The sequence below is a fragment of the Orbicella franksi genome, chromosome 5 (assembly GCF_964199315.1).
Source record: "Orbicella franksi chromosome 5, jaOrbFran1.1, whole genome shotgun sequence".
NCBI lineage: Eukaryota > Metazoa > Cnidaria > Anthozoa > Scleractinia > Merulinidae > Orbicella > Orbicella franksi.
Window position 1 is genome coordinate 28,081,548 of NC_138149.1, and position 18,349 is coordinate 28,099,896.

Sequence of the window (18,349 nt, forward strand, 5' to 3'; positions counted from 1 at the left end):
ATCTGCGTTTTTTTTTTCTTCAGGGACCACCCGGTGATCTCGGCCCTATGGGTCCCCCCGGAAATCCTGGACTGCCCGGACCCCCGGCTCCTCCTGGTGGCATGCCCCCCTGCCCACCGGTTTGCGTCCACACTTGTATCAAGGCTTGTGCACCCCAATGCTGTCACGGACGCAAGAAGAGATCTCACCTCTTGGAATAAGAACAACGACAACATCAACTACTGCAGCTATTTTTATACTCCTGTTCCGACGAGTGATACCAGTTTTTATCACACCGCTGAGCGAATAGTATTTAGTGATACCCTTCCGAAATTGTCGTCTTTCCTGTTAGAGTTTAGGATGTTGCTTTTGAGTTTGTTTTATGTTGTATATTTATAGTGAAATCTCAGCTCGCTTAGTTTTTGTTGTTTTGCTTTTGAAATAAAAACAGTTGTAAGCTTTCAGTGGAAAGGTACGTGAGTTTCGAGGCTTCGTGCATCATCAGTTTCTGGCAATTGTCCTTGATTTGTATTCCCTTGGCCTTCAACCGGCTTTGGTGTGAGAGACATTGCATTTACTGATAAAGTTGTAGGAATGAAGGAATTATTTGAAATGTTTAATAAAATTACCTCTCTTAGTATACTTTTGACTATCCTTGTCCGGTTTGACAATTCCCCGTTTTTCCCTCCTTCACTGATGAGGGCCTCCCAGGGGTTTTGGGATACAAGAGAACATGATCATTTATTTCAAAGGAACAAGGGATATCTCTGCTTCTAATGGGAACTTTGACAAAACATTTAGGGAACAATGGAATTTGTTAATAGGAACAAGAGGGAAAACGTGAGATTTTCAAAGGATCAAGGGAACATTCTACCCCCTTGGGAGGCCCTTACTGATGCGTTGACTAATTGATTATGTGTTACCAGGAGTAGGGTAACACTGATGTCATCCTCTTTTAGCTGTGTCATAAATTCAGGTCGGATTCATGAATGCGTTGCAAGACACATTCATTATGGCCTTTTATTAACCTGAAATATCGAAAGATAGAATACAAATCTCTCATCTCTGTCAACTAACACCAAAAAAGTAACTTACCCGGGACGATAAGAAACATCGCCCTAAAATGTGCACGAATAAACGCACTCATCCCCGGCTTTTGATTGACTTGAAACAGTGAAAGATAACAGGTAAGTCTCCTTAACCAGCACTATGAAAAAACGACGCGAAATCGGCGCGAATCTGAGCCAAAAAGAAACGCGAAAATTCATAACGAAGGGTTATCAAATGCCCGTCCTTTTGCTTAAGCAGAGAATATATCTTAGTTTAGCAATATGACAGTGGTATTTTCTTCGAGGGCACGCTTTCATTGGCATGTTTTCGGGGAAGAGCTTGGGAAACGCTTAGATTGACAACCTGTGGAACAGACGGGTGATTTTGACGCCTTCATTGGTATCCCTTGCATTGGAGCATTCGCGTCAGTCGTTCGAAAATCATCATTTTTGTACCAGATCCTAAGTCAAATACTATGGTGCGGAGGTAAAAGCGCCCTCCTCCATTAATCAGTAGCCCAGATTCGATTCCAGCCCTGTGCCATATGTGGATTGAGTTTGTTGTTGGTTCTCGCCTTCCTCCTAAGGTTTTTTCTCCGGGTTCTCCGGTTTTCTCTCCACAAAAACCAACATCTCCAAATTTCAATTTGACCAGGATAGGTTACCCGCATGAAAACTAGCTGAGGCTGACCTGGCTTCCTTTCTAAATATGATAATTTTTATTTAATTTTAGTTGTTTTATAATTAAGTTTATATTAAAGTATACGTGTAATAAGCATTTCGAGCTGCAACAGAGTCTTGAAGTGAGATTTGTTTAAGGCAGTATTCCTGTTTATTGTCACTCGACCCGAATGCTATATGGGTGCCTGCCGAAAGAGAGCTGGAATAGTCTTTGTCGGATGCATTCAGTTCATAATAACGCGTTCACTTAATGGGATTGAAAAGGAGAGGCAATAAAGCCGTATTAGAGGTGCTTTGCCAATTTGTGTGACACTCGTCTCCGCAAATTTTCTGAGCCCGCGAATTTTGGCCAAGTTGTTGTTAAGCGACATATCCTTACAAGTAAGGTGCTTGCGTTAATAATGCTCGAAATATTCTCGCTATGATACTCAGACTAATTGTATAGGTGATCATACGGTTTCGAGTTCAGTTTGGAATTAATTTGCACGACTGAGCTTTTTGAAAATTTCACAAGTGCAAATTAATTAGAAATTGAACGAGAAAAACCGTATGATTACTTATTAATAATATAAACATGAAAAAATTCGCGCGGAGAAAGTGCCGGAAGATCTTCCTTGAAGCCATTTTTTTCTCATTCGAGAAAACTTTTTTCAAAGTCTTGGCACAAAATTTTAGTCATCATTTTACGTGATATCATTGGCTTAGAAAATTTCCTATTGTCTTTCAGCCAATCATAATCCAGAATTACGATGTGTAATTTGCACTGGTGTTACACTTTTTTCACTGGTGGTACACTTTTTGCGCTGCAGTTACACTTGAACTGCACTGCCTTCAGCCAATCAGAATCGAGATTTTTTTTCCTGTATTTTATTAGGTTTATTATATAAATGGAATCAATCTTTGAGCTGTATGTTATTTCAAAGCGACAAACCAACCCTCCAATAACTGTGGAGAGTCTTCTTACCTGGAAAAAAGGCACTGTTGCGTTCTCTACTCCACATTTTTGTTTATTCAATTGCTTGAGTTTATCTGTTTATGTGCTTACTTGCTCGCTTATTTGATTTCTAGCGCTCTTCTTTGCTTACTATTTTCTCCCCTTGGTTAATCGTTTCATGATCTACTACCAAATTGCGTGCATCTTCATTTCCACTTGATTTATCTCACGTAATCACTTATATTCAATAGTAGTTAACTATCTCCTCATGCCGCCACTTACAGCCTAAGTGTGTTTGCCCTCAAGGTGACAGTCATTTAACACTGTTTTTCTTTGATAGTCTTTTTTTAGCTTCAATCGTCCAATAGAACCCATGAAATCAGCTAGAAAGAAACAAACAAGTTGTTTCACCTACGTGAAGGCATTACGAGTAATATCACCTTACCTTTCATTATCATCTATTGATCTTGACGAATTCTGGCTTGTCACCTGATGCACAAAAAAAATCAGCTAAAACTGGAATGAATTGTATTTTAAGTGCAGTGATAAACGGAAAAATTCGCCGTGTTGGAGTTTTTGTATCCCTTAGAGTACCTTTTCAGCATATTTGCACGAACAGCCGCCCACGCAAGCTGTCGAGATAAGTTCGACTGGAATGGAGAATGCGTAGAGATGTGCACCGACGACGTGTCGAGAGATTGACACAAAGCACGCAAGCCAATTTTTGATGATTTGGTGAGTCCACTTAAATATTTAAAGTTGTATTAAATGTATCGAACGTGAATTTACGATACATTCTATTGCGTCGAGAAATAAAGCAAAAGGCTTGGAGTCTTCTTTTCAGTTTGAAGGCAGCGCCTTGATGTTCATTATTGTTTCGGGCGTTCCCCAAAGCTTTATTTTTTTTTATAACAAAAGTTCTGCTTAAAAAAAACGTTCTACTAAAAAGACTGCCGAAAACAAATGTAACCGTGAACTTTCTTCGGGAATGAAGACAAATATTATCAAAAATGTGAAAAAGAAGATTCTCGTGATCTCCAAATCAGATACTTGGAACTTAATGTGTCCCCGTTGTTAATCAACTCATCCCCATTAGGAACCATGAAATACAATCATTTACCTGACGCATGAATTGCAGATACACCATATTGAGATCAGAGAAAGCCCCAGTGTCACATTTTAAGCTGAAATATTGTCGAAGAACATATTTTTTGATGTCAAGTTGCATTCTGTTTAAATTGTCGACCTAAAGGTCTCTCCCAATTGATGAGAAGCAGTGCGGCCATTGGCAGTTTTTTGGTAAAAGTGGATTACGTACCACGTTTTGGCAATGCAATTAGATATCTTGAAAACTTTTGAACAGGTAGGTCTGCAAAGGAATTCTTTCTGTTTACAGGCGAACTAAATCGTCGCAAGTGTTTGATTATTAACAATGCATTCTTGTTTATCTTGGTGAGGAGCACAGTCCTATTCAGAGGTCGATTGCATAGGTATCCAGTTTTTGAAATCTGCTCTCGAACTTTTGCTAGCCGTAACAATTTAAGCAAAGAATAAGTGTACCGGGCAAATCTCAGCGATACAATATCAAAATTTCTTGCCGGGATTCAGTGCAATTGAACTGCAGTTGAGGTAGTTGAACATGGTCTCAATTACCTTTACGAATTTACTGAATTGTTTGAGCTAAAACGTTGTCTTCAAATGACTTTCACTCCGTTACTACTTATTAATAGGTAGTACGTTTGCCTTGACAGCTCTAGACACGGTGGATAAACGATGGCCTTTCCATGCGCGCCTAATACCGCCACTGAACTGAATCTAATCCTACGTGAAGGAGAACCATACGAGGCATGCACTGGGTGAGGTGAAAATGAGTAGTCTCGCACACCTATTCATGTTACTAATTAAATACTGATGTAAAATGCAGTCCAACTACAACATAACTATTATATAATTTTTCATTTCTTCCTGAGGATAGTTGTAGATGATTGACTTCCATGCAAATTCTAGGATGCGCTAACAACAGGAAATGCCTCACTAACAAAGTGTGTAGGAAAAATGTACACTGATTTATACGGGCCGCAAAGGCTAATTGAGCGAGCGAATTCTTGTTGATGTTCTTTTAAACAAAATATGTTTCTGTGCTTCATTTACCTGTAGTGAATAATGGGCTTGAATTCCATGAATGCACATCATGATTTTTGTACCGCACCAGATTGAAATTTCTGTTTGAACGTGTCGTCCTGCACGAAGTTCCTTTAAAAACCATTTTGTGATGATGTAACTTGTTGTGATGTGATTCATTTTGTATTCCATGAAGAAAACAACAGATTCTTTTGTTTTCCTAGCGGTCTACAGTTAAATAATCATTTGTTCTCGTATTTTGATAATTTGTTACATCCAAATGAAGCACGCGCCAGGCGAGATCGAACAGAGTTGATTTGTTAATCACTCGGAGATTTCGCTGTTTTGTAACCAAGTGCAATGCTCTAGGTCAAACGGAGTGTTACATGTATATAAGCTTTAAAAAGAGGGATTGTGCATTTCATTACTGATCACCAGTTCAGAAGAACTATTTCTAAGAATTTTATAGTATTCAAGGTTGTGCTCTTAGGTCAGAAGTGATGAGTGATTACCTAGTGTACGCTAAGGGAAAGATATATCTTCAAATGCCCTTTGCTTAAATTGCTTGAAAGGGTGCAAATTGGATAAATGTTTTAGAGATTCCCCACTGTTCAAAAGATCAAGGAATAAACAGCAGAAAAGGAAACTTTCATTTCAAACGCCAGACAATGGAGATCAAAACATAAGATGACTTGATTTTGACTTTCAGTTCGTTTTAGTCTTCCATTTCTAGACCCTTTTGGGAAACGCAAAATTCTTTGTTTGTAATTTTCTTTCCTTCTGTTGTCGCCGTATGTGAAATAGTAAAAGTTCATCATCATATAAAGGAGCTTCTATCTGGTTTAAAAATGTATATGCTTTGAATTTCGTTGTAAACCCTCTGAATGTGCTTAACCATCTCTGCACATTTTTTATTTCTTGTTTTTAATGAAATTGTTGTTCAATGGATATTAATACACATGAAAAAATTACTCGATTCTGATTGGCTAAGAGCAGTGCAGTTCAAGTGTAACACCAGTGCAAAAAGTGTAACATCAGTGCAAAAAGTGTAACACCAGTGCAAATTACACATCGAAATTCTGGATTATGATTGACTAAAAGACAATAGGAAATTTTCTAAGAAAATGATATCACGTAAAATGATGACGAAAATTTTGTGCTGAAACTTTGAAAAAAGTTTTCTCAAATGAGAAAAAATGGTTTCAAGAAAGATCTTCCGGCACTTCCTCCCACGCGAATTTTTTCATGTTTATATTATTAATAAGTAATCATACGGTTTTTCTCGTTCAATTTGGAGTTAATTTGCACTTGTGAGTTTTTCAAAAAGCTGAAATTACACTCGCCGAAGCGGCTCGTGCAATTTCAGCTTTTTGAAAAACTCACTCGTGCAAATTAATTCCAAATTGAACTCGAAACCGTATGATTACCTATACAAATCGTTAATTTAAATTGCAAGTTTTGCAAATCACAGTCACCGAGTGAACTGAGAAGACACAGTACAGAACTTTTTGTTTCCATTAAGGCAACACGTTTTACATACTGGAGAAAGTATAAAGCAAAACAGTCCAACAATTAACACTGTTTATTGCTTTTTCTCAAGGGGCAATCACCAAAACACATAAAACAAAGGATTAAACAGGCAATCAGAAACAATTTCCAAACCATAGAATGGATCACACAACGATAGTTTCCAAGATTTGTCACGCTTTGACGGGCGATCCGGGCAATTTTAATTAAGCATCTCACTTTCATGTAACTTTTAAACTGACGAAGGTCACCGAAAAGCATTGCTTTCATTGCAAAGTTTAAATGTATCTTCCTCGGTGGCAAGACGGCAGCTGCACAAGGCATTTGAAAACAAACGCTTAATGCTTTTTTTCTCGACTCCCCTCCCCCAACTTTTATTCATTTTGTTTGCCATTCTCAGAGGAAAACACAGAAAGGGTTGGGGTGACCTAAGCAAAATACTTTAAGGTTCATAATCATGCTAGATCCCCTCGATTCAGTTGTTATGAAGACATGACTTGGTGCATTTAGTTGAAGATTTGCTGGTCTAATAGTTGAGATCTATGCTTAAGGGGAACACATCTTCGTTTAAGCAGTTAAAATGCGTCGGTCCTTAACGAGTTACAGAAAATCATTTTGCAATTGTCCTACTGAACGGTAGGGGACAAGCATGAGCATTTCTCGTGCTGGTCTTTTCCACACATCAAAGTCCAATTAAGGTCAAACGATTGTATTGGTTGAAGATGTTATGTCTGTGATACACTATCATACATTGAAACGAAATCCATACAAACCTAATACAATAGGAAGTATATTTTTTTCCTTTTGACAGGCCTGTCATTGATAACCTTTTAAGACAAAGACTCAATGACATTCACAATCATTACTGAAGTACAGCCTTTCCTACTGTAGCCTTTATAAAGAACGGATTTTGGATATGGATCAACTCTTCTTGATGGTAGGTTTGTTTATCAGCAAACTGGCTGAATGATTAGATGATCTAAAAACTTTCGGTGAAACATTTTTAAATGAAAGAGGACCTCAATAAGAAAAACAAATAACTTGTTTTGCGCATCACATAAGACCAACTACATCACGTTCATCATAGTTGTCACAAAAGTAAGGGGAAAATGCACTGTCTTCAGGCTTCAATGCTGGGTATAGTTATTTTGTGCTATTGAGTGTCTTTGCATGCTGAGATTCAAACACAATGTTTTTCTCCTGCAGAGGAACTGCCTTTGAATGTTTCTGTTATTTTAATTCTGCACTGCACAGAACAAGGCGCTTTGAAACGTGTGATGTACAAATGTCTTATGTAATACTCTGGTAGAAATATGACTTTTAAACGCTTCATTTAATTTGAAACAGCATCATGATCTTTTGGCCCAAAACCAGCTTTCAAAACTAAACAAGTTTCTTTTATGCTTTTCCTGTTATCAGAAAGAACATGTGGTCTTTGCACGAGGATCGAACATCACTGTACTGAATTTACACTCATGTAGATAGCCATTGTTGCATTTGCGAACCATGGTCTCACGATGAATGAGAGTGACGCACTTTAAGCTCCATATTAATTTGATTGTGTCTAAGGCTTCATCATGCATACACATCCACATGCGTTACGTCGTTTGGGTGGGGAAACACTGAGCCTGATCGCAGGACGAAGTTCGTTTGCAAACTTTGTAAATATCTCCCGTCGTTACAATTTCTCTTTTAACTGCAGCAGAGTTAATCTCAATCCAATTTAGTAAACAAAACTGCAAACTGTTTATAGTGGGGATAAGAGAGAAACATCCCATTAAAACTGAGCAAAAGAACAGGATTTTTCGTTAATTGTGACGATGAATACCACGTATGAGGAAGTTTTGAACTGAATAGCTGCCTTGCTTTGTCCGACGCAGCCACATCTTCGCCACGCAGAAATAAACGACCATCATCGGAAAAAAATAAAGGTAAAAGCGATTCATTTTCGGTAATGCTGGGTGAAAATCTCTCAATCTATCTGTTAAAGTTAAAGTTCTAGACTAATTGTAGGGTAGCCTAATAACTCACAAAACATCGCTGATAACAATTTCAGATATTTCATTGTGGATTGACTGCTCTAAACGTTCGACCTATGTGGGTCTATCTTAGTCTTTCAGTTTGCGGAACATCTAAGGGTTAACATTTGGATTAGTGCGAGCTTGTGCCGTAGCACTTTCAAAGCCAATAAGTCGGACAAAATGTTTGGCACAGAAATTGTCCTGTAGTCTGCTACTCTTTAACATGCCACTTGTATCCCATAAATATCGATAGTTTCCCCAAGTTTTTTATGTTCGTCCCAGTGTTGATCACAGTGTATGTCATTAACAATTAACGTTGTTCTTCTAGACAGTTTCCTTTATGCTAACCCATTTGTCAAGAAGGGTCTCCGAATTAGGAGGATTTCGTTCTTCCGAACTCATTCATGTATGCAGTGAAACAATCGTGTCATCCTTTAACCGTTTGAACACAAATGCTTTTTATTAAAGAGAAATAACTCGTTACATGATGGGCTGGCCATCATATTTTCAATTCTTCATTTCTTTTTTGGAGCGATTTTTATTTAGGGAGAGATATCGATGGTGATCTTTGGGATGCATGTAATCTAAATCTTACATGGCAAAGGGCGCTTCACAAGATTGTGCAATTTTACAACAGTTTATGCAAAGCGGAGTGCTGTCAAATAGAAATTGAGCAGTGTGATTGCCTCTAGACACCATTAACCTTCACCATTTTCTTTGAAAAGATTTATCTTCCATCTCAATCGACAGTCCATCTACATATGCACGATAGTTACTTCACACAGTTGCATTGTGTCATTTCACTGCATCTGCTACAAAGTAAAGCCTTTTTTCCCCTTTTTTTTTTTTTCTTTCTATTATGTAAGACTGAGCGGCAATCTTTGGCTCGCGTTCAATCCCGATATGTGTAATAAAGTCCTGTTCGCCTCGGGGAAAGTAAAAAGAAGGATCATTTGGCAAAGTGAGGGAGCATTTTTTTCAAAAGAGATTGTGCATAATGTACTATTTTGTCGACTTCTTCACTGTTATGAAGAATTTCTATACGGTGATAACTGAAATGATCCAATCTGCCTAAATTCATCAGTATCAGCACACGATCGGAAGAGTTTCACAGCCAAAACTATTACAAAGGGTTGTTTCAAAAGAAACTTGGTCGCCACATGATCGGGGTTTGCATGCCATCACGTCTCAAGATTTTGCTCTAAAAAACTAGTTTTCGTTACAGTGTTTCTGCGAGGTAACCAGACTAGTCAGCAAACCTCCTTCCATTAACGTAAAGGTGCTCAAAAATCAGCAGTAGCTGAACATCACTTATGGAATTTCGCAATGTGTCGTAATAATTGAGGCGCAGTTTAACCCCATACCCTTTCCCTTTGCATTTTTCTTTAATCTGCGAATTTAGAATGCCTGGTAACAGCTTTCTTAATAAAGGATTTTCAAAGACCATTCAGTATCGCCTAAACTGGAAACCGACGTATCATGAAAACGTGTCATTGCCTGAGATGCAGGTCAACTGAGAAAGAAAGGAAACATATAGGTTATAAATCACCTATTTTACGTATAGATACACCATGAAAGAAGGAGTGTTTTGTTTGCATCAATACTGGGTAACTTTGCGCCCTTACTGTAAATCGTAAAAAACGTCGATTTGTTTGCAAAGTTTAAGCTGGATAGATCGTTAGTTCTCTGTTTCTAAAAATTCTCAATAATGTGTTTAGCCTGCAGATAACTGGATTGCTGCCAAGCTATATCATCGTGTTCTCCGTGCCACACCTTACAGCTTGCGTGAATAAATATTTACCTTGAACCACGATACTATTTCTCATGGCAGCGATGATATCTAAAGATTTAAACCTGATTGAACGATCAGCACTTAGCGTTGAATTCTCAGGCTAACCCTTTTATTGCAGTTTGTTGCATGAAGCAAAAAGCCATATGCCTTCATGTAGTTAATTTATCTCTGTGTCATGCTGTTAGCCACAAAATAAATACATTAGTCTCGGATATGGATAACAGGACTGACCATGTATTTATAAGTCCTTGTACTCTGTGTATTAGAAACTGCTACCCAGCGATTCCATATGTTGGATTTGCAATGGTATCACATCAGTAACAGCGCTTTAGCTACTCCGGACTACAGTTATTAAAAATGTGGTTGCATTTCGTTGTTTAGACTGGTTATCCAATTGAATGCCTTAAATCAAATAAAACCTTATTATTCCCAATGTGTTTCCATTTTTATATTGACTTAAACAGCTGCACTTCTTTTCAAGGTAACGGTCCTGCTGCTGTCAGGAATTCCAGGTTTCTTCGTCTCCCATGCCAGCCCACAGTACTACCCATGCCAAATGCAATCGTTTTTTGCTCGAATGTACGGCTCTGGTGGAGGAAATCTTCTTCGGGTTCATTTGAATAACAGAGGTATACCCACCGACGTGACATTTAGGGGCACTTGTGACAGCGCCACCTTAAAATTTACAAGTAAGTTTGAAGTTTGTCGGTAGATCCATTCGATATAATTCTGCATTTCTCCATCTCAAATCATGATGTATACCATTGTATGTCTGGCCCCAGTTGGTAAAACACGATTTAATTTAACACCAAGATTAATGAACTGAGATATACACTGTAACCGAGTCCTTTTTCTTTTTTCGTCTTTCACGTACCGAAGCGAAGAAGCGTTTTGATCGTGAAAATAAAAGAAGGAAAAACTTACGTAGCTGTCATGCAACTGGGACCAGAGAACCGTGTATTCTTAATGATGTTCACTTGCATTTTTGCATAAAAACGATTTTATTTATACTTTCCCCTAATGTACATGCTTCCATTTAGCTTTCAAAATCCCTTCACAAATCCGTTCTTATCTTTGTATGCTTGTCTTCATGAACATTTCAAGACTTCACTGAAAAGCGAATGGACATCAATGGCACAGTAGTAGTCTCCTACCGATGGGCACAAAATGAACATTATGTTCTGGCTGTAAAACAAGGAACTCTAGTTGTTAAGGTAAGAGGATGCACTGTGCTATCCATGGGAATTCATTGTTGCTGTTTTTCTGGTGACAACTCGTCCCCATTTGGCTGGCTTTTTACATTTTTTTTTTTAAATCTATTTTCAACATCCAGTTTGCTCCTAAAGCTGACCTCTCCAGAAAACATTGGTTCATTCTGAAGTCGGCCTGTGAAGAGTGTTATACAGGACTGAACAAACTGGAAACGTTCTCAAAACCGCATTTGTACGTGAAGTCGGATTCGTCTGGATTCCCTTTCATGGAAGCAGTCGCGGGGAGAATGGCATGGTTTGACATGAATTCTGCTTGCCCCTGATTTTAAGGTTGAAAACATGAACCGCTTTCTCATTAACCGATGTTTCCGTTGAAGAGAAAAAAATGGATCGATCGTCAATAAGCGGTAAGAGAAGCTGCCGTACCCTTGATCGATGCGAAGCTAGAAAATGCCATGAACATGTTCTTCCCACACAAAAAAGAACAAGATTTGAGTTGTTTTTTGTACCTTTAAAATTTTACCCAACATTCTTCACTTAAACAATGATGTGCGTCGAAGGTAACACTTTTAAACGAAGAAATATATTGAAGATAATTTATGTCCCTTATCATAGAAATAAATAAAAGAAGCGAAAATATCAAATTAACTGAAATGACTAATATCATGACCATTCCATGCTATTTTAAACGATATCCATAGACTAGACTTCATTTAGACGGATGATAGAATTGTTTGTTAAGGTTAGAATTGTTTGTTAAGGTTCTAGCTGTGGATTAAAAACAAAAGCAATTTATCTTTAAGATCATAAATAGAATCGGTCGTAGGCTACCACATAAGTTTAGTCTTTTCCATTGAAGTGATCTATGAATACACAATATATTTTCTTCTCGGAGGTAAATCCTTTGCATATAAATTATGCTAATAATTTGTGCACTGTATTGCAGATTGAAGTGAACAAATGGGAAAATGATACAAAAACTGTGTTTCATGAGTTTCCTTATTTTGTGCTAAGAAAAGTAAATCCAAATTTTCAGATCATCTATTTTGTTCCATACCGTTTTAGTGAGGTTAATTTTTGGCCAATCTACAGACCTAGCCTAAACATTATCAAAACTTTAACGAACTTTCAAATCGTATTTACCTTGAATTTACAAACACACATGCAGTTACTTGTTCATACCACGCTTTCACGGTAACTGTCTTGAGCCGGGCAACCGATTTGAGAAATTGGTCATGATTGATATGGAGACCTCTTTCTAATACTACTTCATCGAGAGAAATTAGTACTAACCTTGTTGTGCTTCTGTTTGAGTTTAAACGGAAGAACAAAGACCTTGTTCCACCTGTTAGACCCCAGTTTGTTCCACATTTATTATTCTTATCTTCGCCAGCCGTGAAATAGCGATGTCTTATTTTGACTAATCGTTTCATAAAGCAATTCAAACAAAACTATTTCAACGAAGTATACAAACTGTATTTACAACTCTGCTCTTAGGTCTTACCTCAGTTCACCTCAAGCGTTACTGCAATTTCCCCTGATTTTCCTCCTGTAAAGTACTCATACTTTTAGGGCAAGAAAGGCATTTTTCCTTTTCGAATCTAGGTGAAGTATTGTCCAAAGCGCTGCGAGGCGTAAAGGTATTTGTAAAATTAATCCTCTCCGTTTGACACAATCACTACCAAGTCAATTTCAACCAATCGTAAATCGCGAACGTGGCCACCGACCGAAACATGGTCGTGGTATCCTGGTGACACAGTTTTGTGTGGCTGGTAGTTTGTGGGCCCAGTTTGAGATAGTGATAAAGTCCGAATAAAATCTCATTGTATTTATATTCATATCAGAAAGGCCACAAATGACCCAGAAAATTCTGAATTAGGTTTGCCTTAAAAGCAAACTATGTTTACAAATTTTCTTTATTCTTACCTGCGATTACAAGAAGCAGTTCGTGTAATCGTGTAATATTTGTGTCTTGTCAATTTTTCTAGTGGAAATAACAGAAATTAATGTTGTCTATCTGGGGTTGTCAGTTTTAACGTGAAATAAAAGTTTGGATCTAATTTTTTCGCGTCACGGCTGGCTTGTTGTGTTCTGCAACTTTTTTCTCTATAAGAAATGAGAGCTTTTTTTAGAGAAATTAATAAAATATGTAAATAAATACTGTGACTTACGTGCTGCTATTACTAAAAAAGCCGTATAGATATATTTTGTACTTATTTAGGCTTTCCTGCTATGTAGGTCTCATTCACAGTTCAAAAATGTAAAAGAAATACGACTGAAGACTGATTACGACGCGAAAACGTTCGTTTAACCTAACAGGTACCAGTCCCTTAGAAGAAAAGGACTAGTTTACGGTCGAGTGAGAGCTTTCCTGCTATGTAGGTCTCATTCACAGTTCAAAAATGTAAAACATGTCCCTGTTTGAAAGCTTTGGTCGACTTCCAAGTTACGTTTTAGTACATTTTCTATGACATAGCATGGCTTCGGCTTCAGGGCCCCCTTTTCCGTTTTAGTCGTTGGCGCATTTATCTGGCATTTCTTGCCTTTCTTCGAAACGAATCTCGTAAGTGCAAACTGCCACCTGTTCTGATCGTCATTTTTTCAATGTGTAACCTGCTTTTCGGGCAGTGGATTCGTCCCAACCCCTTTCTAAATGACGTAATATCGGTAAAAATGTAAGAGAACCTTTAAGGTTGCTGTTTGTACCGGCACGACGGTGACACCTCACGTTAAAAAAAAAATGCGGTCAGACAGTTTTTGCAGCGGAAATGTCCTTAACTACACTGTCGATCAAGCCTTCTTTTTCCAAGACACGGTGCTCTCGAATGCTTGATCAGTTTCGTTGCTCTACCAGCCGGCTTGAGCTCTTGAAGCGTTAAAAGACCAGATGAACCTCAAAAGAAAGTAATTAATTATTCAGCGGCGTAGAGACGTTTAAGGGCCTGAAGTTGAAAGACGCGAGCCATATTCGCCGACAGCTTTGCAACTGCAAGGGTAAGCACTATGGCACTTTGCTTTTTACTTACTTTTTACTTGCTTTTTACATTTTTGTTTCCTCTCAGGAATAGCCATATCGTTTGGTAATTACTTTTCACAACATTCTGGGTCCCCCACTGGCTTTATTTATAAATTTCAGTGTAGAATGAGTTACGATATTTTGATTTAAGACACTTGTTTTGGATTTATGGGGATACATTAATTGTTGCTTGATCTGTTTACATCCGTAATTAAAAATAAGCATACATTATTTCTAGGACATTGTTAAAGTTTACTCTTTTGGCTCTAAACATTGTTATTATTTTTCTCTCCCTCTTTTTAAATTTCAAATTTAGCAATAAATAGGGCGCTTTTGTTTCCAGTCAAGGATTTCATGGTCACCGAATGATTCGCGTACCAAAACGCTTTCCGGCTTTCAATCTCATCGAAACCTCTTAGATGGCTAGAAAAAAAAATTATGTGATTGCAAATAAATTGCATCTGAGAACGACAACGCAATCCATTACTAAAGGTTCGCTTGTTGCCCAGAAAGTCTTGATAAGTTCGCTGTTGATTTACCGATACTGTTTTTGACATAATGATCTTTGGGATACTAGCCTTTCTGTTTTGTCGAGTTATAGAGATTTAACGGACGCTAAAATAATCGTTTTTAAGCAAGAATCAGGTTTTTTTTAACACAAACGATCTCACCACTTCGGATACACGTATTCTAATTTATGATGCACATATTAAATGTGGAAAGGTAGATAAAATTAAGAATCAAGCATTTTTTTATCAGACATGTTTAAGTCCTCTTATAAAACTGTTGTGCTCTTTCTTCACTTTTCTCGTAGTTTGTTTTCATTTTAGCGTGTTTTCTTTCGTGTAGTTTTCATAGCTTCGTGAACTTTGAAAAATATCACTTTTACCACTACATTCGTCGACCAAATGCAAAATTATTAAACTCGCTCACGGGCAAGTTTGAAGTGGCATTTTTCTTTACTGTTTGACCCATATTTTTTTCATGCTTGCCCAGAGAATTCGGTGGTTAAACGAGACAACGTCCTCTGGTTGACGATTTTCTTTATTCTCACAACCTGTCTGCTTGTCAGTGTCATGATATTGCGAAGAGAAATTAGATGCCAATCTACGGGAAATAAAATTGCTCAGGGAGTCTCAATAAGTGGCATAACAAAAATGTCCTTTTTCTCTTGTTAGATGGGTTTACGCTTACTGCTGGTGTTGGGTTCCGTCCTCTACATCGCTTCACTCGCCTCAGCGACGTCACTCGGTAAGACGTTTAACGTGTGTTTAGCACAAACAGTTCATTATCTCACTGGCTATTACTGCATCGGATTCATTGCAGCTGCAAAGAGCTTCCTCGGGAATTTCTTAGACAAGAAAAAAAGGCATGCAAAAAAGTAATACGGAATAAAGCCAGGAGGGAAAAGTGAAATTATGATGTGACTTTTTTATCACGGTGTTAATACTCTTTGAACTGAAAATGACCAGCCGTGTGCTAGTTGAATGGAACGATCGTCTTTGATTGGTCAACTGAAGGTGACCCGTTCTATTTCTGGCTCAAGACGACACCGTTAATCATTCATAAGTAATGAGGAGTTCTGTTGAGGAATTCTCGGTTTGCTTTTTTTAAGAAAATCATGGAAAAGCTGCTTTCATTTTATAGATTCAAGATAGACTAGTTTATTACATTAATTTGTCTGTAGAGTAAGAACTTCATGGACAGAAAACCTTTTCGAGTCCATTCCCTTAAGGATTAAGTTTAACCCTATGTCCCTCGCAGTGCTTTTCATTTCTATATTTCTTATTCCAGTGGACTGCGAATAGATTGAGGGCTTCGTAGATAAAATCATTTGGAGTGGCATTTCCTAATTAAACCAACTATACCTTTCTCATGGTCGAAATAAAATTCTCTGTACTGATTCAAATGAATTCCCTTTTAATGTTTGTTTTGGTTCATATAGCTGACGATTTTCTAAGTTCTCGTCACCCGATTGTTGTCAGAGTATTGCAAGAGGAAAATAAGGGCTGTTTTGTTCACCTTGAAAGGTGCATCGCTTTGTAGAACCACAAACCGAAATAATTAATTCAGTTAATGGCATAACACCTGTTGTCATAACTGGTCATAATATTTGGGCTGCTTGTAAAAAAACCTCTCATCCGTTTAAAGTTTTTGGCTGCAGATCCTCGCAATTCTTATGTGTTTGTCTTTTTTTTTTCTTTGTTGCAGAACAACTACGGCACTACAAAAGAAGCCCCAATCCGTGTCCGCCAGGATGTCCTGCATCCTGTGCTCCTTCGTGTAATGTACAATGTTGTCAACCCGTTCCTCCACCACCCCCACCACCACCACCTCCACCACCACCTCCCCCTCCCCCGCCACCACCTGGTCCTCCCGGAATGGATGGACCAATGGGACCACAAGGACCACCCGGACCAGATGGCCCTAAGGGGCCTTCCGGACCCATCGGACTTCCAGGCCCTGTCGGTCTTCCCGGACTTCCCGGGGCCCCAGCAGGTAGGCATTGTAGAGAGTCTGGACGTCTCAACTACCAGTGTATTTTGCAGATCTCGAACTCAGGTGTAAATTTTGAAAAACGGTTCAATTGTAATCTGACAGCGAAAATTTCGAACAACTCTCAGCTCTCAGTTCTACCTCATTGTGCCTCATTGTGCCTCGTTGTGCCTCATTGTAACGAACGAGTACAAGATATTTCTGAGAGGAAACTAACTGTAGGCACATGTAAAGAAAGAGAGTTATGCAACAAGCACCAGAGCTGGCCAGGCGTAAAAATATGAATGGTGATGTAGAAGTATGGAAGTATTGTTCAATAACGAGAGACCAGTGAGAGAAAATCAGCGGCCATCTGCTTGCAGGAATAATGTATGTCGCGTATGTTGTGCGTAGTAGAGGTGACTACACGACTTACTCTTGTTCAACCGATTGTGTTTCTGCAACCATAGGTCCCCCCGGACGTGATGGCCCCATGGGACCTCCAGGACCCCCCGGAAACCAAGGCGCGCCAGGCGATGCTGGACCACCTGGTTAGTCAATAATTGTTACTAATTGTGCAAATAAAAGATCCAATAAAAGGATTCTGAAAAGCATCAAATTACAACCCGATTATAGGTAAGATCCGTGATCCAAATTTTTCTTAAGATAAAACCTCAAAATTGCCAAACCGAACAAAGTTGGGACATGTTACAGGACGCCTGTCTATTATGCTGCCGAGAGTGCAACTTCTTACGAGAAAACTTGGGCTGCTGGCTTCTAAATCCAACAACTTTTCTCAAAGATTTAGCGTCTTCGATTTGTTATCTCAACTGAAACTGAAACCATACATTGCATTTGTAGCCGAACAGTGCCACATGTTCCAAATTGCGGTGACATGTTACTTGAATTAGAATAGAGCCCTTTCTGCAATAATTTCCCACAAGTTTTTATTTTTTGTTGACGCCACATGTTCGCACAACGTACGGCTAACGTACAAATACACTCAACAACTAATGACACAAAATGATGGTGCACTTGTCATGTGATCTGGAGCTAGAAGAGACACTATCAGTCCGAAAGTGTTTCAAAATATAATTTGTTCTCTCTCTGTCATTTATAGGACCTCCCGGTCTTCCCGGTGCTGCAGGCCCCCCAGCTCCACCACCAATGCCAGGCCCTTGCCCAGTCGTGTGTACTCACACATGCATCCGATCCTGCCCGCCGCCATGTTGCCGTCGCTGAGTACCTGAAGACAAGTTGCGTTTGAGCGATCCTGTTGCTTTAGTTTATAACAGTTTGAGAATGGAGTTTTCTTTTTCACTAATAAAATGATTTGTCAAAACACACTTGTTTGGTTTTTGTTTGAACTTCCTTTTTCACTAATAAAAAGATTTGTCAAAGAAACTTGTTTGGTTTTTGTGTGAGCTGTCTTTTTCACTAATAAAATGATTTGTCAAAATAAAGGTGTCCCGTTTTCTCTGGTTAACAACAACACACTTTATTCACCCCATTTAGAAGTTTATATATATAATTATAACAAATG

The 18,349-nt window shown here is 38.5% G+C and overlaps 3 protein-coding genes and 1 long non-coding RNA gene across 5 annotated transcripts in view; 3 read left to right on the forward strand and 1 right to left on the reverse strand.

The window, feature by feature from the left end:
• The window catches only part of LOC145487672 (uncharacterized), a 5,599-nt gene extending 3,406 nt beyond the window's left edge, over positions 1–2,193 (forward strand). The window contains exon 3 of the mRNA XM_081466488.1: positions 24–2,193. Coding sequence (XP_081322614.1) covers positions 24–200 — 177 coding nt within the window. The 3' untranslated portion in view covers positions 201–2,193. The remainder of the gene's footprint in view (positions 1–23) is intronic.
• The window catches only part of LOC145487676 (uncharacterized), an 18,964-nt gene extending 5,459 nt beyond the window's left edge, over positions 1–13,505 (reverse strand). Inside the window, exon 1 of the long non-coding RNA XR_014049443.1 lies at positions 12,820–13,505. This is a non-coding gene — a long non-coding RNA (uncharacterized LOC145487676). The remainder of the gene's footprint in view (positions 1–12,819) is intronic.
• Positions 7,202–12,825, forward strand: LOC145487666 (uncharacterized). Its single transcript, XM_081466485.1, has 4 exons — positions 7,202–7,228; positions 10,586–10,793; positions 11,209–11,318; positions 11,438–12,825. The coding sequence occupies exons 1-4, from the start codon at positions 7,208–7,210 to the stop codon at positions 11,636–11,638; spliced, it is 540 nt and encodes a 179-aa protein (XP_081322611.1). The 5' UTR covers positions 7,202–7,207; the 3' UTR covers positions 11,639–12,825.
• A 583-nt stretch (positions 13,506–14,088) lies between the features above and the next one.
• Positions 14,089–18,226, forward strand: LOC145487049 (uncharacterized). Of its 2 annotated transcripts, XM_081465756.1 has the most exons (5): positions 14,089–14,309; positions 15,510–15,582; positions 16,543–16,830; positions 17,277–17,357; positions 17,927–18,226. In XM_081465756.1, the coding sequence occupies exons 2-5, from the start codon at positions 15,510–15,512 to the stop codon at positions 18,046–18,048; spliced, it is 564 nt and encodes a 187-aa protein (XP_081321882.1). In that variant the 5' UTR covers positions 14,089–14,309; the 3' UTR covers positions 18,049–18,226. The 2 variants fall into 2 exon arrangements, with proteins under 2 accessions (XP_081321882.1, XP_081321883.1); XM_081465757.1 differs by lacking the exon at positions 14,089–14,309 and having other exon boundaries at positions 15,156–15,582.
• Positions 18,227–18,349: the final 123 nt, after the last annotated feature.

What these genes read in the sequence shown, in the direction of transcription:
- LOC145487666 (XM_081466485.1), top strand. Translation starts at nt 7,208, where the DNA reads ATGGATCAACTCTTCTTGATG. An exon ending in CGCCACCTTAAAATTTACAA is followed by an intron (nt 10,794 to 11,208) that starts GTAAGTTTGAAG and finishes GAACATTTCAAG; the next exon opens with ACTTCACTGAAAAGCGAATG. An exon ending in AAGGAACTCTAGTTGTTAAG is followed by an intron (nt 11,319 to 11,437) that starts GTAAGAGGATGC and finishes TTCAACATCCAG; the next exon opens with TTTGCTCCTAAAGCTGACCT.
- LOC145487049 (XM_081465756.1), top strand. Translation starts at nt 15,510, where the DNA reads ATGGGTTTACGCTTACTGCTGGTGTTGGGTTCCGTCCTCTACATCGCT. An exon ending in ACTTCCCGGGGCCCCAGCAG is followed by an intron (nt 16,831 to 17,276) that starts GTAGGCATTGTA and finishes CTGCAACCATAG; the next exon opens with GTCCCCCCGGACGTGATGGC. An exon ending in AGGCGATGCTGGACCACCTG is followed by an intron (nt 17,358 to 17,926) that starts GTTAGTCAATAA and finishes TGTCATTTATAG; the next exon opens with GACCTCCCGGTCTTCCCGGT.